This window comes from Asparagus officinalis, chromosome 1 (genome assembly GCF_001876935.1).
Source record: "Asparagus officinalis chromosome 1, Aspof.V1, whole genome shotgun sequence".
NCBI classification, from domain to species: Eukaryota; Viridiplantae; Streptophyta; class Magnoliopsida; order Asparagales; family Asparagaceae; genus Asparagus; species Asparagus officinalis.
In genome coordinates this window covers 6548666-6576597 of record NC_033794.1, presented here as the reverse complement: position 1 = coordinate 6576597, position 27932 = coordinate 6548666, and the positions used below count along the sequence as shown (strand labels likewise).

Sequence of the window (27932 nt, the reverse complement as noted above, 5' to 3'; positions counted from 1 at the left end):
TTTTGAAAATCATGTATAATATCATATGAAAATCCAAAATTTTGAGGTACACATAATTAGGCCTCATTGGTTCGAAATGAGCGAAAATAGAAAAAAAATCATGGGTTATGTAGCCAACGAAATTCACAAATCTCGAAGTGAATATAATTACTTTTCATTGGGACTAAATGAATGAAAACGGTCAATATTGTAGGATTTTTAAATTAGCTATAGTTAATTGATGTTAGGTCGATTGAGTGATATCAAACAAAAATCGTGGGTTATCGCCCATGAAAATCCTGAATATTAAAGTTTACACCGTTAACTGTTGTTAGGTCTGAATAGACAAAATCGGAGAACAATAATAGTCTGGTCCATGAAAATAATGAATTTTTAAGTGCGCATGCCTATCAAAATTGTGAATTTTTAAAGTAGTTCTAATTAGTAGTTGTTGGGTCGATCAAATGATAACATGTAAAAATCATGGGTTAGAGTTTATGAAAATTGTGAATAGAGATAATTGCACAATTAATTGCTATTAGGCTTGAACAGACAAAATTAGAGAAAAATCATGAAATTGTGATTAGAAATTGATTGTGAGAAAGCTTGAATTCAAGGCTAGAGGCGGTTAGGATGTAGGGTGGCTGGTAGGATGATATAAGGTGGCTGGTAGGTGACTGGTAGGGTGGCTTGGAATAGCACATATTTATTTTAAAAGTAAAAAGTATTCATTACATGGCATTTGTAGCATGAGCGTAGCAGTCACATGCAAAAATGATAAATACGAGATTTGTGCAGAATGAAATGAAAAATAACTCCCTTCAAATGACAACTAAAGAGCAGCAGAAGGCAGATGAAGATGTTCTGACCCTTCTTAAAATAACAGGAGGTTAGTTAAACTCTCAAAAAATTTTATCATGCATAGTAAATTTCTTGGTTGAGACTTATGTTTGATACCACAAAGTTATACAGGAAGAGAAAAAGGAGGCGATAATTCAATTAGAGAAGCAGTTAGATCATAAACACAAAATGAAACTGGAAATCCAACAGCTTAGAAGCAATATACATGTAATGAAACATATGAGTGATGAAGAAGATGCAGCACTAAAGAGGAAAGTGAATGAAATGGATGAAGAACTAAAGGACAAAGTTGAAGAAATAGAAGCTCTGGAGGATCTTAATCAAACTTTAGTTGTCAAGGAAAGACGTGCCAATGAGCGCAAATTTCACCCACTCTCCAGGAAATCTTTCTTTGCATGCAATGTGAAATGCCTTGGCACAAATTTCACCCACTCTCTTTATTCCAATGAGCGCACGGCTGTTGCTTGCAATTTCCTCCAGATGCTACATTAATTTAGAAGTAAGAGCTTAAGGACAATAATCACAAAAAAATTATAGCCTAGGGTATTCCTATGGATTAACCGATCCAGGTTAGGTTTCTTACCTTGATAAGCTCTTTGCTTTTTTGAGAGTTTAACTAACCTCCTATTTTTTAAGAAGGGTTCTTCAGCCTTCTGCTGCTCTTTAGTTGTGTCATTTGAAGGGAGTTGTTTTTCATTTCATTTTGCACAAATCTCGTATTTATCATTTTTACATTTGACTGCTACGCTCATGCTACAGATGCCATGCAATGAATACTTTTTACTTTTAAAACAAATATGTGTTATTCCAAGCCACCCTACCAGTCACCTACCAACCACCCTATATCATCCTACCAGCCACCATATATCCTAGCCGCCTGTAGCCTTTTATTTAAGCTTTCTCACGATCAATTTCTAATCACAATTCCAATCATGGATTTATGTATGCTCTTTTAATTAAATTGTTATTTTGTGAAAATCATCTTGTTCTAAGATCTTGGTATTATGATTAATTAAATTGCTATTTAGTCGATACTAATTGAATTAGGGTAAAATCGTTTGTTACAATTGATTAAAATTGCAAATTTTTTTTACACATGATTAATTATTATTGTGTCAAAACGAATGAAAATAGGCAAATATCATGGGTTATATAACCCATGATAATCGTGAGTTTTGAAGTATATGCATATTTATTTGTCATTGAGACAAGGAAAGAAAATTAACAAAAATCATGGGTTACAACCCCCTAAAAATCGTGTATTTTGAAGTAAGCATAGTTTGTTGCTATTGGGTCAAACTAAATGAAAACGGGTAGAAATTGTGGGTTACAAGCCATGAAATTGCCTATTTTGAATTGTACGCGTAATTAATTCCCATGAGGTCGAAACATGAAAATATAAAAATCGTGGGTTAAGCCAGTGAAATTGTTAATTTTAAGGTATACATACCTAATTGCTAGTGTGCCAACGAACAAAAATTGAGAAAATCTTGGGTTGTAGCCCTTGAAAATTGCGAATTTTGATATATGAATAATAAAAATTGATAAAAATCTTGGGTGGCCCATGAAAATCGTAAATTTGGAAGTTTGTATAATTAATTGTCATTTAGTTCTAACGAGCTAAAGTTAACAATGATTATTTAATTGCGAGTTAGAAATGTTTTTAATTAATTGCCATTGGGTGAAAATGAACAAAAATGGACAAAAATCGTGAGTTATAACTTATGATAATTGTGAATTTTGAAGTGCACATACTTATTTGTCCCAGGTAAAATTAAAAGAAAATAACAAATTCTGGGTTAACTAAAAATCGAGAATTTTGAAGTATGTATAATTTGTTGTAACTGGGTTGAAACAAATGAAAATGCCAAAAAATCATGAGTTATATCCCATGAAAATTATAAAAGTGTATGACTAGTTAATTATCATTAGATCAAAACAATACAATAGTGGACAATATTTGTGGGTTAAAACTCATGTAAATCATGAGTTTTAAGGCACATATTTTTCTTTGTAATCTGGTCAAAAAATGAAATTGATAAAAACCGTTTGTTATTGGGTCGAAACAAAGAAATAATTTCAAAAATCTTGGGTTACAACCTTTGAAATTTGCGATTTTTGAAAATCATGTATAATATCATATGAAAATCCAAAATTTTGAGGTACACATAATTAGGCCTCATTGGTTCGAAATGAGCGAAAATAGAAAAAAATCATGGGTTATGTAGCCAACGAAATTCACAAATCTCGACGTGAATATAATTACTTTTCATTGGGACTAAATGAGTGAAAACTGTCAATATTGTAGGATTTTTAAATTAGTTATAGTTAATTGATGTTAGGTCGATTGAGTGATATCGAACAAAAATCGTGGGTTATCGCCCATGAAAATCGTGAATATTGAAGTTTACACCGTTAACTGTTGTTAGGTCTGAATAGACAAAATCGGAGAACAATAATAGCCTGGTCCATGAAAATAATGAATTTTTAAGTGCGCATGCCTATCAAAATTGTGAATTTTTAAAGTAGTTCACCGAAAACTTTACAATCAACACACTATTGTAATCTCACTCTACACCCACTAAGTGTTGGACCTAGCCGTATCTCCCTTAAGTGCTCGGTTACAACCTCTCCCTAGGCTTGTCAACCGACGCCACTCCTCTTGGGACGATCCCCGACTCTCACCACACACTCCTCACTTGGTGTACAAGGTTAGAGTTTATGAAAATTGTGAATAGAGATAATTGCACAATTAATTGCTATTAGGCTTGAACAGACAAAATTAGAGAAAAATCATGGAATTGTGATTAGAAATTGATTGTGAGAAAGCTTGAATTCAAGGCTAAAGGCGGTTAGGATGTAGGGTGGCTGGTAGGATGATATAAGGTGGCTGGTAGGTGACTGGTAGGGTGGCTTGGAATAGCACATATTTATTTTAAAAGTAAAAAGTATTCATTGCATGGCATCTGTAGCATGAGCGTAGCAGTCACATGCAAAAATGATAAATACGAGATTTGTGCAGAATGAAATGAAAAACAACTCCCTTCAAATGACACAACTAAAGAGCAGCAGAAGGCTGAAGAACCCTTCTTAAAAAATAGGAGGTTAGTTAAACTCTCAAAAAAATTTATCATGCATAGTAAATTTCTTGGTTGAGACTTATGTTTGATACCACAAAGTTATACAGGAAGAGAAAAAGGAGGCGATAATTCAATTAGAGAAGCAGTTAGATCATAAACACAAAATGGAACTGGAAATCCAACAGCTTAGAAGCAATATACATGTAATGAAACATATGGGTGATGAAGAAGATGCAGCACTAAAGAGGAAAGTGAAAGAAATAGATGAAGAACTGAAGGACAAAGTTGAAGAAATAGAAGCTCTGGAGGATCTTAATCAAACTTTAGTTGTCAAGGAAAGACGTGCCAATGAGCGCAAATTTCACCCACTCTCCAGGAAATCTTTCTTTGCATGCAATGTGAAATGCCTTGGCACAAATTTCACCCACTCTCTTTATTCAAATGAGCGCACGGCTGTTGCTTAACATTTCCTCCAGATGCTACATTAATTTAGAAGTAAGAGCTTAAGGACAATAATCACAAAAAAATTATAGCCTAGGGTAATCCTATGGATTAGCCGATCCAGGTTAGGTTTCTTACCTTGATAAGCTCTTTGCGAGCTTCTTGTAGCTCGTCATTGGCACGTCCTTCCTTGACAACTACAGTTTGATTAAGATCCTCCAGAGCTTCCATTTCTTCAACTTTGTCCTTCAGTTCTTCATCCATTTCATTCACTTTCCTCTTTAGTGCCACATCTTCTTCATCACCCATTTGTTTCATTACCTGTATATTGCTTCTAAGCTGTTGGATTTTCAGTTCCATTTTGTGTTTATGAACTAACTGCTTCTCTAATTGAATTATCGTCTATTTTTTCTCTTCCTGTATAACTTTGTGGTATCAAACATAAGTCTTAACCAAGAAATTTACTATGCATGATAAATTTTTTTGAGAGTTTAACTAACCTCCTGTTTTTTAAGAAGGGTTCTTCAGCCTTCTGCTGCTCTTTAGTTGTGTCATTTGAAGGGAGTTGTTTTTCATTTCATTCTGCACAAATCTCGTATTTATCATTTTTGCATGTGACTGCTACGCTCATGCTACAGATGCCATGCAATGAATACTTTTTGCTTTTAAAACAAATATGTGTTATTCCAAGCCACCCTACCAGTCACCTACCAACAACCCTATATCATAGCCGTCTGTAGCCTTTAATTCAAGCTTTGTCACGATCAATTTCTAATCACAATTCCAATCATGGATTAATGTATGCTCTTTTAATTAAATTGTTATTTTGTGAAAATCATCTTGTTCTAAGATCTTGGTATTATGATTAATTAAATTGCTATTTAGTCGATACTAATTGAATTAGGGTAAAATCGTTTGTTACAATTGATTAAAATTACAAATTTTTTTACACATGATTAATTATTATTGTGTCAAAACGAATGAAAATAGGCAAATATCATGGGTTATATAACCCATGATAATCGTGAGTTTTGAAGTATATGCATATTTATTTGTCATTGAGACAAGGAAAGAAAATTAACAAAAACCATGGGTTACAACCCCCTAAAAATCGTGTATTTTGAAGTAAGCATAGTTTGTTGCTATCGGGTCAAAATAAATGAAAACGGGTAGAAATTGTGGGTTACAAGCCATGAAATTGCCATTTTTGAATTGTACGCGTAATTAATTCCCATGAGGTCGAAACATGAAAATATAAAAATCGTGGGTTAAGCCAGTGAAATTGTTAATTTTAAGGTATACATACCTAATTGCTAGTGTGCCAACGAACGAAAATTGAGAAAATCTTGGGTTGTAGCCCTTGAAAATTGCGAATTTTGATATATGAATAATAAAAATTGATAAAAATCTTGGGTGGCCCATGAAAATCGTAAATTTGGAAGTTCGTATAATTAATTGTCATTTAGTTCTAACGAGCTAAAGTTAACAATGATTATTTAATTGCGAGTTTGAAATGTTTTTAATTAATTGCCATTGGGTGGAAATGAACAAAAATGGACAAAAATCGTGAGTTATAACTTATGATAATTGTGAATTTTGAAGTGCACATACTTATTTGTCCTAGGCAAAATTAAAAGAAAATAACAAATTCTGGGTTAACTAAAAATCGAGAATTTTGAAGTATGCATAATTTGTTGCAACTGGGTTGAAACAAATGAAGTTGCAACAAATGAAAATGCCCGAAAATCATGAGTTATATCCCATGAAAATTATAAATATTGAAGTGTATGACTAGTTAATTATCATTAGGTCAAAACAATACAATAGTGGACAATATTTGTGGGTTAAAACTCATGTAAATCATGAGTTTTAAGGCACACATTTTTCTTTGTCATCTGGTCAAAAAATGAAATTGATAAAAACCGTTTGTTATTGGGTCGAAACAAAGAAATAATTTCAAAAATCTTGGGTTACAACCTTTGAAATTTGCGATTTTTGAAAATCATGTATAATATCATATGAAAATCCAAAATTTTGAGGTACACATAATTAGGCCTCATTGGTTCGAAATGAGCGAAAATAGAAAAAAATCATGGGTTATGTAGCCAACGAAATTCACAAATCTCGAAGTGAATATAATTACTTTTCATTGGGACTAAATGAATGAAAACTGTCAATATTGTAGGATTTTTAAATTAGTTATAGTTAATTGATGTTAGGTCGATTGAGTGATATCAAACAAAAATCGTGGGTTATCGCCCATGAAAATCGTGAATATTGAAGTTTACACCGTTAACTGTTGTTAAGTCTGAATAGACAAAATCGGAGAACAATAATAGTCTGGTGCATGAAAATAATGAATTTTTAAGTGCGCATGCCTATCAAAATTGTGAATTTTTAAAGTAGTTCTAATTAGTAGTTGTTGGGTCGATCAAATGATAACATGTAAAAATCATGGGTTAGAGTTTATGAAAATTGTGAATAGAGATAATTGCACAATTAATTGCTATTAGGCTTGAACAGACAAAATTAGAGAAAAATCATGGAATTGTGATTAGAAATTGCTTGTGAGAAAGCTTGAATTCAAGGCTAGAGGCGGTTAGGATGTAGGGTGGCTGGTAGGATGATATAAGGTAGCTGGTAGGTGACTGGTAGGGTGGCTTGGAATAGCACATATTTATTTTAAAAGTAAAAAGTATTCATTGCATGGCATCTGTAGCATGAGCGTAGCAGTCACATGCAAAAATGATAAATACGAGATTTGTGCAGAATGAAATAAAAAACAACTCCCTTCAAATGACACAACTAAAGAGCAGCAGAAGGCTGAAGAACCCTTCTTAAAAAGCTGGAAGTTAGTTAAACTCTCAAAAAAAATTATCATGCATAGTAAATTTCTTGGTTGAGACTTATGTTTGATACCACAAAGTTATACAGGAAGAGAAAAAGGAGGCGATAATTCAATTAGAGAAGCAGTTAGATCATAAACACAAAATGAAACTGGAAATCCAACAGCTTAGAAGCAATATACATGTAATGAAACATATGGGTGATGAAGAAGATGCAGCACTAAAGAGGAAAGTGAATGAAATGGATGAAGAACTGAAGGACAAAGTTGAAGAAATAGAAGCTCTGGAGGATCTTAATCAAACTTTAGTTGTCAAGGAAAGACGTGCCAATGAGCGCAAATTTCACCCACTCTCCAGGAAATCTTTCTTTGCATGCAATGTGAAATGCCTTGGCACAAATTTCACCCACTCTCTTTATTCCAATGTGAAATGCCTTGGCACAAATTTCACCCACTCTCTTTATTCCAATGAGCGCACGGCTGTTGCTTGACATTTCCTCCAGATGCTACATTAATTTAGAAGTAAGAGCTTAAGGACAATAATCACAAAAAATTTATAGCCTAGGGTATTCCTATGGATTAACCGATCCAGGTTAGGTTTCTTACCTTGATAAGCTCTTTGCGAGCTTCTTGTAGCTCGTCATTGGCACGTCTTTCCTTGACAACTACAGTTTGATTAAGACCCTCCAGAGCTTCCATTTCTTCAACTTTGTCCTTCAGTTCTTCATCCATTTCATTCACTTTCCTCTTTAGTGCTGCATCTTCTTCATCACCCATTTGTTTCATTACCTGTGTATTGCTTCTAAGCTGTTGGATTTCCAGTTCCATTTTGTGTTTATGAACTAACTGCTTCTCTAATTGAATTATCGCCTACTTTTTCTTTTCATGTATAACTTTGTGGTATCAAACATAAGTCTCAACCAAGAAATTTACTATGCATGATAAATTTTTTTTAGAGTTTAACTAACCTCCTGTTTTTAAGAAGGGTCAAAGCATCTTCATCAGCTCTTTAGTTGTGTCATTTGAAGAGTTGTTTTTCATTTCATTCTGCACAAATCTCGTATTTATCATTTTTGCATGTGACTGCTACGCTCATGCTACAGATGCCATGCAATGAATACTTTTTACTTTTAAAACAAATATGTGTTATTCCAAGCCACCCTACCAGTCACCTACCAGCCACCCTATATCATCCTACCAGCCACCATATATCCTAGCCGCCTGTAGCCTTTTATTTAAGCTTTCTCACGATCAATTTCTAATCACAATTCCAATCATGGGTTTATGTATGCTCTTTTAATTAAATTGTTAGTTTGTGAAAATCATCTTGTTCTAAGATCTTGGTATTATGATTAATTAAATTGCTATTTAGTCGATACTAATTGAATTAGGGTAAAATCGTTTGTTACAATTGATTAAAATTGCAAATTTTTTTTACACATGATTAATTATTATTGTGTCAAAACGAATGAAAATAGGCAAATATCATGGGTTATATAACCCATGATAATCGTGAGTTTTGAAGTATATGCATATTTATTTGTCATTGAGACAAGGAAAGAAAATTAACAAAAATCATGGGTTACAACCCCCTAAAAATCGTGTATTTTGAAGTAAGCATAGTTTGTTGCTATTGGGTCAAAATAAATGAAAACGGGTAGAAATTGTGGGTTACAAGCCATGAAATTGCCATTTTTGAATTGTACGCGTAATTAATTCCCATGAGGTCGAAACATGAAAATATAAAAATCGTGGGTTAAGCCAGTGAAATTGTTAATTTTAAGGTATACATACCTAATTGCTAGTGTGCCAACGAACGAAAATTGAGAAAATCTTGGGTTGTAGCCCTTGAAAATTGCGAATTTTGATATATGAATAATAAAAATTGATAAAAATCTTGGGTGGCCCATGAAAATCGTAAATTTGGAAGTTCGTATAATTAATTGTCATTTAGTTCTAACGAGCTAAAGTTAACAATGATTATTTAATTGCGAGTTTGAAATGTTTTTAATTAATTGCCATTGGGTGGAAATGAACAAAAATGGACAAAAATCGTGAGTTAGAACTTATTATAATTGTGAATTTTGAAGTGCACATACTTATTTGTCCTAGGCAAAATTAAAAGAAAATAACAAATTCTGGGTTAACTAAAAATCGAGAATTTTGAAGTATGCATAATTTGTTGTAACTAGGTTGAAACAAATGAAAATGCCCAAAAATCATGAGTTATATCCCATGAAAATTGTAAATTTTGAAGTGTATGACTAGTTAATTATCATTAGGTCAAAACAATACAATAGTGGACAATATTTGTGGGTTAAAACTCATGTAAATCATGAATTTTAAGGCACACATTTTTCTTTGTCATCTGGTCAAAAAATGAAATTGATAAAAACCGTTTGTTATTGGGTCGAAACAAAGAAATAATTTCAAAAATCTTGGGTTACAACCTTTGAAATTTGCGATTTTTGAAAATCATGTATAATATCATATGAAAACCCAAAATTTTGAGGTACACATAATTAGGCCTCATTGGTTCGAAATGAGCGAAAATAGAAAAAAATCATGGGTTATGTAGCCAACGAAATTCACAAATCTCGAAGTGAATATAATTACTTTTTATTGGGACTAAATGAATGAAAACTGTCAATATTGTGGGATTTTTAAATTAGTTATAGTTAATTGATGTTAGGTCGATTGAGTGATATCAAACAAAAATCGTGGGTTATTGCCCATGAAAATCATGAATATTGAAGTTTACACCGTTAACTGTTGTTAGGTCTGAATAGACAAAATCGGAGAACAATAATAGTCTGGTCCATGAAAATAATGAATTTTTAAGTGCGCATGCCTATCAAAATTGTGAATTTTTAAAGTAGTTCTAATTAGTAGTTGTTGGGTCGATCAAATGATAACATTTAAAAATTATGGGTTATTGTTTATGAAAATTGTGAATAGAGATAATTGCACAATTAATTGCTATTAGGTTTGAACAGACAAAATTGGAGAAAAATCATGGACTAACCCATGAAAATAATAAAATTTTTAAGTATGCATACTTATTTTCCATTAGATCGAATAATGAAAATTGACAAAAGTCATGGGTTATAGCCCATGAAATTTACAATTTTTGAATAAAAATTAATTTCTATTGGGTTGAAACTAAAGAAAATAGACCAAAATCGTGGGTCTCAACCCATGAAAATTGTGAATTTTTTTGTATACGTCTAATCACCATGCGATCGAAATGAATGAGCAATTACTATGGATCCTAATCCATGAAATCACGGGTTTTGAAATTTACTTAGTTTATTGCCAGTTGGCCCAACTGAAGAAAAATTGACAAAAATGATGGGTCATAATTCATGAAAATCATGAATTTTAAAGCATTATTTACATTGCGTCAAAACGAACAAAACTAATAAAAACTGTGGGTTTTAGCCCATAAATCACAATTTTTTGAAGTACACATAATGAGTTGGCATAAGGTCGAATCAAATGAAAATGCACAAAAATCGTGGGTTATATAACCCCTAAAAATTGTGAATTTGTAAGTGTAAGACTAATGAATGTCTATTAGGTTGAAACAGACAAAAAAGATTAAAGCCTATGAAAATCATGAACTATAAGATGCACATACTTATTTATCATTGGGTCAAAGAACGTAAATTGACAAATTGTTGGTTATACTCCATGAAAATTGTGTTTTTTGAGAAAAGAAAACTTAATTGCCATTGGTCGTAACAAACGATATTGAAAAAAATTGTGGGTTAGCCCGTGAATTTCGCGAATTTTGAAAATTGATAAAAGCATGGGTTATAAACCATTGAAAACCACAAAGTTAAAAGTACGTATAGTTAGTTATCATTGGGTCGAAATGTATGAACAAAAATCATGGGTTATATTACATGAAAATCGCGAATTTTGAAGTATGTATAATTACTTCTCATTAGGATGAAAGAAACCAAAATTTCTAAAATCATGGGTTCTATATATATCTGATCAAAATCGCGAATTTTGAAGTAGTTATAATTATATGCTATTGGGTTGAATGAATGATAATGGATGTGAGTTATAGCTATGAAATTGCTAATAGTGAATCTCATATAATTAATTGCTATTGGTCAAAATGGACGAAAACCATGAACGTCATAGTGAAATACTGAATACATATACTTATTAGCCATTGGGTTGAATAACAAAAATTGACAAAAATCGCGGCTTGTAGCCGTTGAAAATCGTGATTTCAATGGAAGAAAATTTAATTATCATAGGACTAAAACCAACGAAAATAGGTTAAAATTGTAGTTTATAATCCCTAGTAACCGTGTATTTTTTGGGATGCATGATTAATTGTCATTGAGACGAAAAGAACGAAAATGAGCAAATATCGTTGATTATAAGCTCATGAAATGCCAAATTTTGAAATATACTTAGTTAATTGTTATTAGGTAATTGTTACTAGGTCGAAATGAATAAAAATGAAAAAAACATTGGTTATAACGAAGGAAATTAACAAAAATTATTAACATTGAAGTACACATACTTATTTGTCATTGGGTCAAAACAAACAAAATTAACAAAAATCATGGGTTCTAGCCCGTACAAATCACAAAATTTGAAATATGCATAATTAGTTGTCATTGGGTCAAAACAAATGATAATGCACAAAAATTATGGGTTATAGCCCATGAGAATTGTAAATTTTGATGTGTACATCTAATTAATTGTCATTAGGTTGAAATAGACAATAATGGACAATTTCTGGGTTAAAGTCGATGAAAATCGTGATACACATTCTTCTACCATTGGGGAAAGAGTGAAATTGCACAAAATCGTTTGTTAGATAGAAACAAAAGAAAAGTAACAAAAAATTTGGGTTATAGCATATGAAATTTGTGACTTTTGAAAATTCTGAGTAATGGCCATGAAAATCGCGAATTTTGAAGTACACAAGTTATTTGCCACATGATCGAAACAAACGAAACTTGACAAAATTCGTGGGTTATAGCCTATGAAAATTGTGAATTTTGAAGTATGTATAATTACTTGCAATTGGGACGAAACGAACAAAAATTGTCTAAATCGTGGGTTAATCAATCAAAATTGAAAATTCTTAACTAGTGCCACTGGGTCGAATGAACGATAATGGATAAAAATCGTGGATTATAGTGCATGAAAATCGTGAATATTGAAGTTCGCACAATTAATTGATATTTGGTCAAAACAAACAAAGGTAGACAAAAATCATGAATTAATCCATGAAAATCACGAATTTTGAAGCACGCATATTTTTTTGCCACTGTGTCGAAGAAAGAAAATTGATAAAAATTGTTCCCATGAAAATCACGAAATTTGATAAATGCTCTAAGGTGTTACTTATGGATAATTTATTACTCATGGACAATTTATTAATCTTTTTCCTGAAACAATTCATCAGATTGAAGCAATTTTTGAGGGCAAAGCCTGTGCGGATATGCGTGGAGCTTCACTTAGTTTGACCAGGCGCTTAGCCCAGACTGCCCAAGAGACATTTGGTGATTTTGAAGAAGCAGTTGAAAAGGATGCTACAAAAACATCTGTGCAAGATGGAACCGTGCACCCTCTGACTAGCTATGTTATAAATTATGTGAAGTTTCTTTTTGAGTAAGTACATGCGTAGCTCTGTTTTCTTATCTAGTCTTCAAAATCATATTGCTTTGTACACAGCAGTCTTATGTTTCTTTGATTCTCCTGAATAGAAACAAATATTTACTTTCTTTCACTGTTAAGTTATTATTGTTCCGTCATATCTATATAGATATAACTTGTCATTCTTCTCTGTGCATTGTATTATGACTGATATGATTGTAAATTTTTGTTGAAGTTATACATCTCTCAAAGGAAGTGCCTCAAGTACATCTATTTCTTCCACCCAAACAGTGTTTCTAACAGTGGCGATGTAGTATGCACAGTAGCTGCTGTCATGGTTTGGGGTGCATGCCATGGCAGTACCTAGAGACACTAGGGAAAACTATCTTCTACAATTAGAGCCAATGCGATCTGCTATAGAAGCCACTAGCCAATACACTGTAAAAGTAGGATCTGGAATCTAGTTATAAAGTTTATTGTTAATCTCAAAGTTCGACCAAGTTTAAGCTGAACATTCTTTATGTACAAGCAAAATGATCATGTACTCTTAAATCTGATCCCTTCACTTGTTGTGTCAGCCAAATTAAAGTTGGTTATTTTTTAATGTCTTCAATAACATATGTGATTGTTCCTTTATAAGTTATAACATTTGCAATAACTAATATGGCTCTCATGATAACCTTTTCCTGAATAGATGTTTTATAGCTGAATAGAAACTAATGTTAATTAATATGCGTTAACTCAATTACTCGAATAGATGTTTGTTTCAAACAGAATGAAGTATGTTGTAATACCTGCTTCTGCATTCCAGTTCAATATTCTTGTTCACTTACAAATTATGAAACTATTGCATCCTGTAGTTGTTATCTATGATAGTTGATTTTTTAAGCAGGCCAATTAGTAAGCTTATTTATCTTAACAAGGTGTGTATCATTTATGTACAGCTACCAGTCCACACTGAAGCAGTTGTTCCAAGAGTTCGAAACTGAGGAAAATTCAAATTCTCAGCTGGCAATTGTAACCATGCGCATTATGCAAGCTCTTCAGAGTAACCTGGACGGAAAATCTAAGCAATATAGGGATCCTGCTCTGACTCATCTGTTCCTTATGAATAACATCCACTATATGGTCAGATCGGTTCGAAGGTACGCTTATATAATGTTAGAAAAATAAGACATCCAAAGTAAGAGGGAAACTAAGCAATCTCTTTCCTTGTTTTCAGATCTGAAGCGAAGGATCTTTTGGGCGATGACTGGGTTCAAAGACATCGAAGGGTTGTGCAGCAAAATGCAAATCAATATAAGAGGGTTGCTTGGGCTAAGGTTTTGATATGACAAACTAAACTTCATATGGATTAATATTTCTTACAATAGCATAGACCCTTCACGATATTGATCTTTTTCTTGGAACTTATTAAAAAAATCTTTTTTTTCCTATCTACTTTTTCTACAGATTTTGCAGAGCCTTTCTGCTCAAGGTTTGACTTCATCAGGTGGAGGCAGTGCTGTAGGAGGTGACGGAAGTAGTAGCAGTGGAGTCTCCCGATCAGCAATAAAAGAGAGGTCACCAACCATCGTAATGAATTGTCGAAGTTGACTCTTGTACATATATTTTCGTAAAGAACTGTCAAAGCTGACTCTTACTTTGCTTCATCAGGTTCAAGTCTTTCAATGTGCAGTTTGAGGAGCTTCATCAAAGACAGACCCAATGGACAGTACCAGACCCAGAGTTGCGTGAGTCTCTGAGGCTTGCCGTTGCTGAAGTTCTATTACCAGCATATAGATCTTTCATAAAACGTTTTGGGTTAGTTTCCCTGTAACTTCAAACTTTTAAGGCATTCGTACAATTATGATTTGCTAATGGTTAGTTTTATGAAGAAAATTTCATTAATCAGAGAGAGTCGAGGGAAGTGTCTATGTTTACTGCTGCTCGGAATCACGATGTTCCAGGACAGAATTAATCATAATTTCCCCCCTTTATATCCGTATGCTTTTGTGATCAGATTAACGTTTTTAAGCATACTTTCAAAACCATCAATGGCTTATGCCTATTAGATTCAGCATTACCTGCATCAATGATATATGATATGCCTGTTCGTTTTTGGCAATGCCTACACCATGCTTGTGATGATAACAATTAATATCACTGTTATCTAAATAAAGCATTTGGAGGCTTACATCAAACGTGCACTGGAAATTTTGTTGATAGGTTCTATGGCAAGTAAAAATGTATCAAAGAATTCTTAGATAATATGTTTACCAATCCCTGACAACTTTTTTCTCAAAGGTGGATTTTTTGTGGTCAAAAAATATAAAGTTTATGCTGTAGTTGACCTGCTCCCATGTTATTATAGATTTGCAATTGCCTGTTACTATGTTGTGGCTTCCTAACCATTTTATGTCAAATATTCCTTTCATGGTAATATCCCTGAACTCATCTTTGTTATTTATTCAGGCCACTTGTTGAGGGCGGGAAGAATCCACAGAAATATATCAAATACACTGCAGAGGATCTCGACAGAATGCTAGGCGAGTTTTTCGAAGGAAGGGCTACTGGAGCCTGAACTCCTGAAGTATGAAACCCTTTGTTGTGTGTAAATTTTTATGTTTTGATCTTACGTACGTCTACAGTGTGTAAATAAGAACTGTTTTTGGTTTCATTGTATTTAATTTGTCCTTTATGAGAATACTTCGGAGTTTAGTAGTGGGAGGTTTGGGCTTGTTTCATTGATGTCTTCTTTTCCTATAATTTTTTTTTAAATAACAAATAAAGCAACGTATGGAGGATATGTACTCTAAGCAGTGATTTTCAACCTCTGTCATGCCATTGATATTTGTATGTTGTTGACTATTGGTGGTGTTAATTTTGTTTCTTCTTCAAAGGAAATACGTACATAATTTGTTTTAAATCTTGTATAATAATCGTTATATGTGGCCTTAGGAAAAAGTGTAAATGCAATGAAATGCTTTGTAAAACTATGTTTTTGAGAATTTACATGATCAGAAAAAGTAACCAAGGCTTGCTGAGAGCGGGAAGGATCCTCAGAAATATATAAAAAGAAAGAGATATTACGTAAAGTCCGATTATGCACGAAACCAAAAAGAAATAGGAAAATTTTACGTTCTGCGTGAATCATGATCCTTTAGAATTTATACACTCGAGTTACTGAAATAACAATATTTAACTCATAACCCTGTACATTTAAAAAGAGGCTTCAACCATGGATGAGCCTATATAAATAAAATGATGCGTATTACGTTCTGCCGAGGGATCCCATCCTTTTTTACAAGTTACTAATGAAGCTTGCAATATTAGCATTCACTATTCATAGTACGTCCAAGGGAATAAAAAAGAGCATATTTGCAATAGGCGACAATGCTCAGATCAAATTTTATCAAGGTAGGGATGAAATATGGCAGATCCAAATTCTATTTCATAATAAATCCACACGGCAAGCTCCATCGAAGAGTAAAAGTACTTACTAAATTGCATGATTATGCAGCACAAGATGAATTAAGTGCTAATATTTATCAATAGACGTAAATCAACAAGTTTGTCTAAAATAGAACCAAATCCTGTTTCAAGAATTCAGCACACTGAGACACCAGAGCTCCTCCAATTAATCACAGTGCCTCTCAATTACAATAATTTGTTTTCAGCAATCCCAACAAATTCGAACCTGCAGCAAACAATGCAATCAACAAAAAGCCAACATAAAAAATATTAGGAAGGAGCAGAATGCGCTCAAATGCTAAGATTATCACAAATCTAAGTGTCACAATGAAAACCTCTTTGTTTAGAGTCTTGCTTTAAGCTCTGCAGCAACTGCATCAATAAACTCCTCGGTATTTAGATACTGGTCACGGGACACCCTGTAACATAACAAATTTTATCAGTTTCTAAATTGAAGGAGTTTGATATAAAAACAGTAGATATGAAGGCAAGATGGGGTACTTGGATCCATGAATAAGAAGCGCAAGATCTTTAGTCATCTTCCCAGACTCAACAGTTCCAATGCAAGCAGCTTCCAGTTTTTCCGTGAAATCAAGCAATCTAGCATTTTCATCTAGCTTTGCTCTGTTAAGATAGCAAGCAACAAATGATGATAAAGTTGCTGTTCTAGGTATCTGATGGCGACAATTTCAGGATGTGACAAAACAAATAAAATAATACATACTTTGTGCAGAAATTATTGGACCTACAACTTTAAAAAAAGATGTAATAAAACATGATATAATTTCATGCGAAGTAAATCAGTGAAAGCAGAACGTTTCTGTACCTGTGTGCAAGTCCTCGAGACCAAGCAAAGATTGAGGCAATGCTGTTTGTACTAGTCTCACCTCCTTTTTGGTGGACCCTGTAGTGTCGGGTTACAGTTCCATGAGCTGCTTCAGCTTCAATTGTTTTTCCATCAGGACAAACCTGAGACGGATAAAAATAAAATAAAAATAAAATCAGAAGTGAATATTAACCTGACTACAAAAGGAAAGTCCACGAAAACTAAGCGGTCGCTTACTATAGCAACTCAAAATCAAGTTACTATAGCAACTCCAAAATGATCTAATTCTAACATTCCATTCCCTGACAGATTTGGGAAATTCAAAGGAGGAACTTCTTGAGCTGTCAATTTCGACTAATCCTAATCATTGTAGTGCAATTAATCATCTACTTTAGGAGACAAGAGGCCAAGACCTTTTGCCAAGATCTTCTTTCTAATGCAAAAGGATTCTTTGCGACAACTACTTTCTTGGTCAAATTAATGACCCCTGGTGGAGTAAATGTGATCCAATCACATTCTTTCAAATGTAATGCAAAGTTTATTTACATAAAAGATCCATTATAAGTTACAGTATTCGATGGTTAGGCCTTGTAACATAAAACACAAAGACACACTAGTTATAGGCATAACATTCCGAGTGTGATGAACGTGTCAACAACTCAAAAGAAAATTGTCTAATAGATGCTTATTGTGCATTACATTTCAGATGCTTGATTTTACAGCTCATTTGTACAAAGAATCATGTTAGTATTGCACTTACCAGTACTGATGTCATCAGACCTAGAGATCCAAAACCTGGAGAAACACATAAAGTCATATTAGCGGAGAAGATATAAGATGCTAGAATTCAAATAAATTTAAGACTGCGCAATAAGCTACAAGAATGAAGTGTCGACCTTGAGCTAAGAAATCACTCTGGACGTCTCCATCATAGTTCTTGCAAGCCCAAACGTAACCACCCTGACTTTTCAGTGCATATGCAACCATATCATCAATGAGACGATGTTCATACCTGAGATTCACCAAAGCCATTAGATCAATGCAAAATGCTAAAAAGATTTGCGTGCATAAAAAATAAGTCATACTCACCATATTCCAGCAGCCTCAAACTTGGATTTCCATCCAGCTTCATAAACTTCCTGAAATATATCCTTGAACCTGCAGGATGGGAAAGCCATTTGAATAGTCGAGTATTGGATGGGTGTAGGTGGGTGACAGTGATGGAAATATAGTAGGTTGTTCCAGTAAAAAGCTATATGAGATTTACCTTCCGTCATACTTCTTCAGGATTGTGTTTTTCGTGCTCAGATAGAGGGGCCACTTCTTCTGGTAGGCTGTGTTCATCGAAGCCTCAGCAAAAGCACGGATGGACTGCACACAATTGAATAATGGTGCATTAAAATTAGCATCAAGGACAAGAATTTCAATTACATAGTCAGGGGATAGATTGAATACCTCGTCGGTGTTATACATTGATAAAGCCACTCCTCCAGCACCAGTAAAGTTAAAAACCTCTAATTGCACATCCTCTTCTTTTCCCTCTATGAAACACAAGCAAAAGATGTTAAGAACTTCTGAAAAATAAATACTGACTAGTGAACCAAAACGAAGCAACAAAATTATATACCTATAAATTGAATGTTCAAAAATATAAAAAAACAAACAAAAAGTATTAATTTGTTTCCGCATTATGAAGGAATAATGCAACATGAATAACAACTTATACCAAATACTAGTTTGAGCTTGCCAGGTCCTTTGACAACCATATCAGTTGCTCTATACTGATCACCAAATGCATGCCTTCCAATGCATATGGGCTTTGTCCATCCTGAACAAATGAAGATCAAAACTTCATAGGAAAACTGCAGCATTTTATCCAAAGTCGTTATTCTAAACATGAGACTTTTTAAGTACCTGGTATAAGACGAGGGACATTTTTGCAGATAATTGGCTCTCTGAATACAGTACCTGTAGAAATAATTCACACAATTACATAGTGTTTTCCTGAATAACAAATATACACTTGGCATGCATGATTAACGTTTGTCACTCAAGCAGCATAAATTATCACACCGTTCAATATATTCCTGATCGTTCCATTAGGACTCTTCCACATGGACTTTAGGTTGAATTCCTTCATGCGAGCTTCATCTGTATGTAAAAAGTTGCACAAAGATTAAAAAAAAGCAAATTCAATTAGCATTAAGGATTTAATAAAATGTTTTCTACAACTCAGCAGGATATTAAGAAAAAGGAACCACATGAGTAAAATAAGGTAAACTTTACCGGGAGTAATTGTTGCACATTTGATTGCCACATTATACCTGCAAAAGCGTCATATTAGTTTGACCATTTTCTTTTAAGGCAAATTTTCCTAATTTAAACAAACAGAACAAACTCGCCAAAGCTAAAACAGATACCAGTCGATAACTTTGAAAGAGAGAAGTCAAGAAAGCAACAAGATAAGTAGATCATTCATGATAAATTACTGAAGTTGCCTTTAATATGTTTATGGCTAGATGCATAAATTAATAAAAACCATAGGAATAACAGCTTCTAAAAGACAATGCTTACTTAAGAGTAGCTTCTGCACTTTCTACTGTAACCTTATCGTCCGTGGCATCACGGTTAGGAAGGCCTAGGTCAAAATACTTTATATCCAAGTCCAGAAAAGGAAAAATAAGCTGCAGAGTAAATCAAAACATCAACCTTTGTTATCACTGAATGGAAAGAAATACGGCATCAAAATTTATATTATCGAAACAGTGCTCTTGTTACCTTGTCTTTAATTGATTTCCAAAATACTCGGGTCATTTCATCCCCTGCATGATAGAATAATATAAAGACAGTTGCAAAACTTGCTTCATTATAAAAGGTAAAGAAATAAGGACAAATTTTCAAAACCGACCTGTTTTGAATTTTATTCCCAAAAAAGACCTATTTCAAACTTGATTTCAAAAACCGACTTAGTTGGTTGAAACTAGGTCGGTTTTTGAAAAAAAAAGTTCCCAAACTTCACGGGAGTTAAAGTCTCAGTGAAGTTTTTTATATAACAAAACTTCACGGGACTTCAACTCCCGTAAAGTTTGGAAATTTTTTTTTCAAAAACCGATCCAGTTTTAGCCAACTGGGTCGGTTTTTGAAATAAGTTTGAAATGGGTCTTTTTTTGGGAATTTTTTGGCAAACAGGTTGGTTTTGAAAATTTGTCCAAAGAAATAATGGTTCTTTTTCTTTAAAAGAAAATGATTTTTTCCTGCTCCCGATAAAGAAATTATATGCAATATAACATTTGCAAACGAAATTAAACAAACTTGCTATTAGATTGAATACAAGTCATATTGGTAACAGGTAGCCAATTTTTCACAAGATAGCTACTTTTATGCAAATTACAATTGCAGTTTCAGCAACAATTGCTACGAATCAAACAGCTTAATGATGGTCAGGTTCAATTAATTTCTATTATTTGCCACTTTTATAGGTTTTAAAAAATAATAATTGAGACGTAAAGCATGCGATTTCTACTTCGAAACTCACAAACCATGACCTAGAACTAATCTCAGATTAAATTCGGTCAAAATTTAGGTGAAAATATCTAAATCATCATTAAAAAAAGAAAACAAGAAAACAAGAAAACAGAACGGATCTAGGATCGGAGTAATCGGATCAAAAGAGATCTCACCGTCCATCTCGACGATGGGATTCGCGACCTTGATCTTTTGAAACGCCATTTTTGAGATGAGGTCGGAGGAATGAGCACGGCACCGGTGAGCGGCGAGGGTTTAAATAGTGACGATGAGGACATCCGGGCGACTGGCAGGCGTCGGTTTTAGTCACGACGGGAATGGGGACGGGTTACCGGGACTCAGGGGTAGTTTTGTAATTTGGATGGTAGCAGGCTTGAAATCCACTTGGGCTGAAGATGGGCCAGCGGTATGCATCTTACTCACAAACATACCGGTGCAATGACCGTACTACACCCGCTCTTCTGTGGAACCCACGAGGGTTTTATGAAGTTCGGACGAGAAAGTAGTATCAAAGCAAAGGTGTTCTGGTAATTTAGACATAAACCGAGAATCATTTGGTAATTTCTCAATGTATACGGTCACGATGAAAACTGACAGCGGTTGGTTTTGTTGTACTTTCATTTTCTCGGCTTTATACGACTCTTAAATGTGGGTCTTTGGTGGGCAAACGATCATTTGGTTGCTTGCTGCGCGCATTCTATCTTTCTCATTTAATATTCTTTTTTTCTATATTTTATCTTTTTTTTCACCTGTGTACTGACATGGATGTAAAAATCATTTGTAAAAAAAATAACTTATATATTTTAAATTCACTTTCAGATTGCCAAACACCCCCTTAGGCTGGATATAGTAGGGGGTGTGTTCGGCAGGGGTCAGAAAAATTAGTTTAATGCCACCGTTTTGCCTAAGAAAAGCTGAGCCACTCTCGGCTTAGTTGTATCCAAACACTATTTTCCCCAAAATGAGATTACGTTTGAGGAGTTGTCAAGCACGCCCCAAAAAAAAAATATCCAAGAATAGTATCCATGTTTTCATTAGTATGTGCAAGGGAAAGAAACATGTTTGCAGTAGATGACAAGTTTAGATCAACTCGTCAAGGTTGGGATGAAAATATGCAAATACTGCAATCATGAATTGATTCTCCAGCGGGGAAACCCATCGACAGTAATCATCAGCATGTCCGTCTGAAGTAAAACAAAATCCTCGAAAGTATTTCAAGCGTTCGACGCAAATAATGATCAAGCACAAAATCTCCTCTAATATGTGCATCTTAGTCACATAATAAATTGTTCTGAGCATTTACAATACAAGTTACACACAGCTCAAGAGCCAAAGACTATTACAAGCTAAGCGATCCTTATGAAGAGCTCTTCGCTCGGAGTCTCGCTTTAGGCTCTGCGGCAATTGCATCAATGAGATACTGGTCTCCACGTAACATTGAATAAATGTTAGGGAAAATATTAGGAAAGCGCAGAATAGGCTGAAAAGCTAAAGGGTTTTAGATGTTAGTCTCTCAAATCTTCTATAACTCCATATTAGTCCCTCAAAACTTTGGAATTGCTCAAATGCCCCCTCAACATTCAAAGGGGTCTTGCAATTTGTCCTTCGATGGCCAAAATATCACCCAGCTATTTTTTTGAACAAGAGGGATTTTGGAGGGAAAAGTACATCAAAATTCACAATTATCATAAGCTAATCAATGATTTTTATCAATTTTGGTTCGTTTCGATTTATAATGTGTACATCAAAATTTGTAATTTTCATGTGGACATATGATTTTTTTTTTTGTTGTTGCCAATTTTGATTCGTTTCAAATGAAAGTAAATTTATGATGTGTGCATCAAAATTTGCGATTTTTATAAGCTATAACCCATAATTTTTAATTTTGATTCATTTTGTACAAAAGTTAATTTATAACTTGTACATCAAAATTTTTATTTTTTATGGTCCCATGATTTTTAATATCTTTGGGTTTTTTTGAACGAGTACAAATAAAATATGTGTACATCAAAACTTATATTTTTCATGAGCTATAGCCCATGATTTTTGTCAATTAAGGTCTGTTTAGAATTATGTATACATCAAAATTTATGATTTTCATGAGACATAACCCATGAATTTTTTTTAATTTAAATTTATTTTGAATGAACCTAAATAAACATGTCTATATCAAAATTCGTGATTTTCATGAACCCTATGAATTTTATCAATGCTAGTTCATTTCGGATGAAAGTAAGTTTATTATGTGTATACCAAAATTTGCGTTTTTCAGGGATATAACTCACAGTATTTGACAATTTCGATTCATTTTGAATGAATGTAAATAAATTATGTGTACATCAAAATTTTTAATTTTTATGACCTATAACCCATGATTTTTTTGACAATTTTTGTTCATTTTAAATGAAAGTGAATTTATTATGTGCATATCAAAATTTGAAATTTTCATGAGCTATAACCCACAAAATTTTCAATTTTGGTTCGTTTTGCATGGAAATAAGTTCATTATGTGTACGTCAAAATTTATAATTTTTATGAATAATAACCAACCGAAGTTTTCAATTTTTTTATTTCAAAAAGAAAGTAAATTTATTATTTGTCCATCAAAATTTCCAATTTGCATGGGTAGGACCCACAATGTTTGACAATTTTGGCTCGTATTGAATGAATACAAATAGTTTAGGTGTACATAAAAATCATGATTTTCTTGAGCTATAACCCACAAATTTTTATTTTTAATTTGTTTCGAATAAATTTATTATGTGTATTTCAAATTTATGATTTTCATGGCTATAACCAAAGATTTTTTATAGTTTTTATTCTTTTTGAATGAATATAGTCTATATAGATAAAAATATGTGTATATCAAAATTTGCAATTTTAAGGCTATAACACACAATTTTTAAATTTTTTTTGTTAGTTTCGAATGAAAGTAAATTTATTATGTCTATATCAAAATTTACGATTTTTATGAGCTATAACCCACCAATTTTCATCAATTTTGCTTTATTTTGAACGAATCTAAATTAATTATGTGTAAATTAAAGTTTTACTATTTTCATGAGCTATTACTCATAATTTTTGTTTCCCTTTGAACGAAAATAAATTTAATATGCGTAAATAAAAATTTGAGATTTTTAGGGGCTATAACCCATGATTTTTTATTTTTTTATTCATTTCGAATAAATGTAGATAACTTATGTATACATCATAATTCATGATGTTCATGACCACCCATGATTTTTATAAATTTTGGTTCACTTCGATTGAAAGTAAATATACTTTATGTACATTAAAACTTAAGATTTTCATAGACTGTAACCCATGACTTTTTACCATATTGGTTCATTTTGAACAAATATAAATGAATTATGTGTACATCAAAATACGTAATTTTAATGAGTTATAACCTATGGTTATTGTCAATTTTTGTTCATTTCAAAGGAATGCAAATTTATGTGCACATAAATTTTTTGTGATTTTCATGGGGTATAACCCATGATTTTAAATAATTTTAGATTGTTGTGAATGAATATAAATAAATTATGTGTACATAAAAATTCATAATTTTCATGAGCTATAACTCGCACTTTTTGTTAATTTTGGGTCGTTTCCAATAATAGTAAATTTATGTGTATATCAAATTTTATGATTGTCATGGGCTATAACCCACAAATTTGTCAATTTTGGTACATTTCGAAGGAAAGTAAATTTACTATGTGCATATCAAAATCTATGATTTTCATGAGCAAGAACCGATAGAAGTTTGTAAATTTTGATTCATTTTAAACAAATATCAATACATTATATTATAGAAAAATTTTGATTTTCATGAGCTAACCCAAAATTTTAATCAAATTTGGTTCATTTTGAATGAAAATAAATTTATTATATGTGCATTAGAATTTGGGATTTTCATGATCCCACGAATTTTGCCCATTTTGGTTCAATTTTGAATGAAAGTAAATTTATTATGCATACATCAATATTTTTGTGAGCTATAACTCATAGATTTTTATCAATTTTAGTTCATCTTGAATGAATGTAAATTAATTATATGGATCAAAATTCATGATTTTGATAAGCTAACCCACAAATTTATTATTTGTACATCAAAAATCTACGATCTTATAAGCTACAAACCACAAATTTTGCTTTGTTTCGAATGAAAGTAAAATTATTATGTGTATATCAAAACTTATGATTTTAATGAGGTATGGCCTAAAGTTTTTTTTTTCAATTTTAGTTCATTTCAAATGAATGTAACTTAATTATGCGCATCAAAATTTAATATTTTCATAAACTATAACCCATTATTTTTGGATCATTTTGGTTTGTTTTGAATGAATGTAAATAAATTATATATACATCAAAATTCATGATTTTCATGGGTTATAATCCACGAATTTTGTTAATTGTGGTTCTTTTACGATGAAAGTAAATTTAGTGTGTGCACGTCAAAATTTGTGATTTTCATGTTTTGTGACCAATGATTTTTGACAATCTTAGTTCGTTTTTAAAAAATATAAATAAATTATGAGTACATCAAAGTTCGTGTTTTTATGAGCTATAACCTACAATTTTTTCAATTTTGGTTTGTTTTGAATGAAATTAAAGTTATTATGTATACACCAAACTTTATGATTTTTAGGAGATGCAACCCATAAATTTTGTTGATTTTGGTTTGTCTGGAACGAAAGTAAATTTACTGTGCATACATAAAAATTTGTGATTGCAAGGGCTTTTCGACCTGTTAGCATATAATTTCTTAGAGGCCAAAATTCACGAATTCATGAGCTATAATCCTCGATTTTTGGCGACTCTTAGTCATTTTGACCCATTGGTAAATAATTTTATGTATTCCAAAATAAAAGATTTTATTTGTCATAACCCACGATTATTTGCTATTTTTAGTCGTTTTGACCCACTGGTGTATAATTGATGGAGTCCTACTTCATGATTTCATAAGGTATAACTCGCGTTTTTTTGCTATTTTTAGTTCTTTCACCCGATTGGCAAATAATTTTATAGTGATAAAAATTCATGATTTTGTGAGTTATACCATAATTTTTTTATTGTTTTTAGTCATTTTGAACTATTGGACAAATAATATTGTGATGGCCAAAATTCATGATTTAATAAGCTATAACCTATTATTTTCGACCAAAATTTACAAATTTATGAGCTATATAACCCACGATCTTCGATCATTTTTAGTCTTTTTAACACATTGACAAATAATTTGGCAAATGCTAAAATTCACAATTTCATAAGCTGTAACCCATAATTTTTGGTCATTTTTAGTTATGTCCATCCAATGGTAAATTATTTTACGGAGGTCAAAATTCATGATTATATTAGCTATAATCCATAATTTTTGGCCATTTAAGTCGTTTCGACTGATTGACAAATAATTTCAAGGTTGTCAAAAAATTTAATTTTATGAATTATAACCCATGATTTTTGACCATTTTAGTCGTTTCGACACATTGAAAAATACTTATGCAGTGGCCAAAATTCATGATTTTTGAAGATATATCCCATGTTTTTTTGCAATTTTTAGTTGTTTTGGCCCATTGGGAAAAAATTTCACCGTGACCAAAATTCTTATTTTCATAAGTTATAACTCATGATTACTGATCATTTTGACTTGGTGGCAAATAATTTTACGGTGGCCAAAATTAATATTTTTATGAGCTATAACCCATAATTTTTGTCCACTTTTATTTAAAATGACCAAAGGAATTAAAATTCACGATTTAATTAGCTACAATCCATGATTATTTGTAATTTTTAGTAGTTTTGACACATTAGAAAATAGTTTTGTTGAGGTCAAAATTCACGACTTCATAAGCTATAACTCACGATTTTTGACAATCTTTAGTCATTTTGACCAATATGCAAATAATTTCGAAGAGACCAAAATTCACGAGTTTATAAGCTATAACTCATGATTTTTGGCTATTTTTAGTCATTTCAATCCATTGGCAAATAATTTCGTAGAGTACAAAATTAAAATTTTCATGAGCTATAACTCATAACTATTTGCCAAAATTCATGTTCTCATTGGTTATAACTGAAATTTTGGCCTAATTTCAAGTTTTTAAGGGCTATAATTTAGAATTTTTAGCCATTTATATTCATTTAGGCTCATTGGTAAATAATTATGAGGAGACTAAAGTTCATGATTAGTGAGCTATAACCCACGACTTTGCGCTATTTTTAGTCGTTCTAACCCATCGGAAAATAATTTCGCAAACGTTAAAATTTAGATTTTCATGAGCCATAACTCCAAAAAAAATCAATTTTATTTATTTTAATTCAAGGGGAAAAAAATTTGGAAGCAAAAATTCACGATTTCATAAGAACCTATGATTTTTTGGCCATTTTTAGTTAGTTCAACCAATTGGCAAATAATTTTGCGGAGTTCAAAATTAACGATTTCATGAGCTATAACTCAAGATTTTTTTAGTCATTTTGATCCATTGGCAAATAATTTCACGGTGCCTAAAATTTAAGAATTCGTGTTGCTATTATAACCTATGATTTTTTTACCATTTTAGTTGTTTCAACCAAATGGATAAATAATTTTGCAGTGGATGAAATTTATGATTTCGTAAGCTATAACCCATGAGTTTTAGCCATTTAGAGTCATTACTACCCATTGGTAAATAATATTATGAAGTTTAAATTTCATGATTTCATGAGCTATAACCCATAATTTTTATCAATTTTCATTCATTTTAACACAGGGAAAAAAAATCGGCGGAGTCCAAAATTCACGGTTTCTTGAGCTATGACCCATGATTTTTTTTATAATGGAGGCTAAAATGCACATTTAGACCCATTCACAATTAATTCCTCAAAGACCAATATTCATAATTTAGTGAACTATAACTCACGATCATAGGGTCATTTTTAGTCATTTTGACTAATTTTAAAATAATTTTACGAGGCCTAAAATTCACATTTTCATGAGCTATAGACCATGATTTTTTCCAATTTTCGTTTATTTCGGCTCAAGGGAAAAAAACTTGGCAGAGATAAAAACTCATGATTTTATTACCTATAACTGGGGGTGCACTCGCTTTGGATACGGTTGGGATATGATGCTTACCATATCCATATCCACTTACCCATCTAGGATACAGATACGAATACGGATACGGATATACCTTGGTAAGGAAAATTCATAATCATATCCACTAAAATCGGATACGGTTACGGATATACATGCGGATATATGAGCGGATATGCATGCGGATACAAAACGGATATGAGAAAACTAGAC

At 32.5% G+C, this 27932-nt stretch overlaps 2 protein-coding genes across 4 annotated transcripts in view; one reads left to right on the top strand and one right to left on the bottom strand.

Annotated features, from left to right (window-relative positions):
* The window catches only part of LOC109847478 (exocyst complex component EXO70A1-like), a 35738-nt gene extending 20051 nt beyond the window's left edge, over nucleotides 1–15687 (top strand). For 2 of the 3 annotated variants that reach the window (XM_020416709.1, XM_020416715.1), the window contains exons 7-12: nucleotides 12647–12852; nucleotides 13782–13982; nucleotides 14060–14159; nucleotides 14290–14399; nucleotides 14494–14640; nucleotides 15292–15687. In XM_020416709.1, coding sequence (XP_020272298.1) covers nucleotides 12647–12852; nucleotides 13782–13982; nucleotides 14060–14159; nucleotides 14290–14399; nucleotides 14494–14640; nucleotides 15292–15400 — 873 coding nt within the window. In that variant the 3' untranslated portion in view covers nucleotides 15401–15687. Of the gene's footprint in view, nucleotides 1–12646; nucleotides 12853–13781; nucleotides 13983–14059; nucleotides 14160–14289; nucleotides 14413–14493; nucleotides 14641–15291 lie in introns of all 3 variants that reach the window. The other variant, XR_002248629.1, reaches the window with a different exon arrangement.
* On the bottom strand, nucleotides 16238–20936 carry LOC109847469 (cytosolic isocitrate dehydrogenase [NADP]). The gene is made up of 16 exons (XM_020416699.1): nucleotides 20797–20936; nucleotides 19895–19938; nucleotides 19691–19800; nucleotides 19403–19440; nucleotides 19190–19267; nucleotides 19031–19084; nucleotides 18843–18944; nucleotides 18572–18657; nucleotides 18384–18487; nucleotides 18206–18274; nucleotides 18013–18128; nucleotides 17877–17911; nucleotides 17117–17259; nucleotides 16792–16914; nucleotides 16626–16709; nucleotides 16238–16516 (listed from the first exon to the last, which is right to left on the bottom strand). Exons 1-15 carry the CDS (start codon nucleotides 20843–20845, stop codon nucleotides 16634–16636), a joined length of 1227 nt encoding a protein of 408 aa, XP_020272288.1. The 5' UTR covers nucleotides 20846–20936; the 3' UTR covers nucleotides 16238–16516; nucleotides 16626–16633.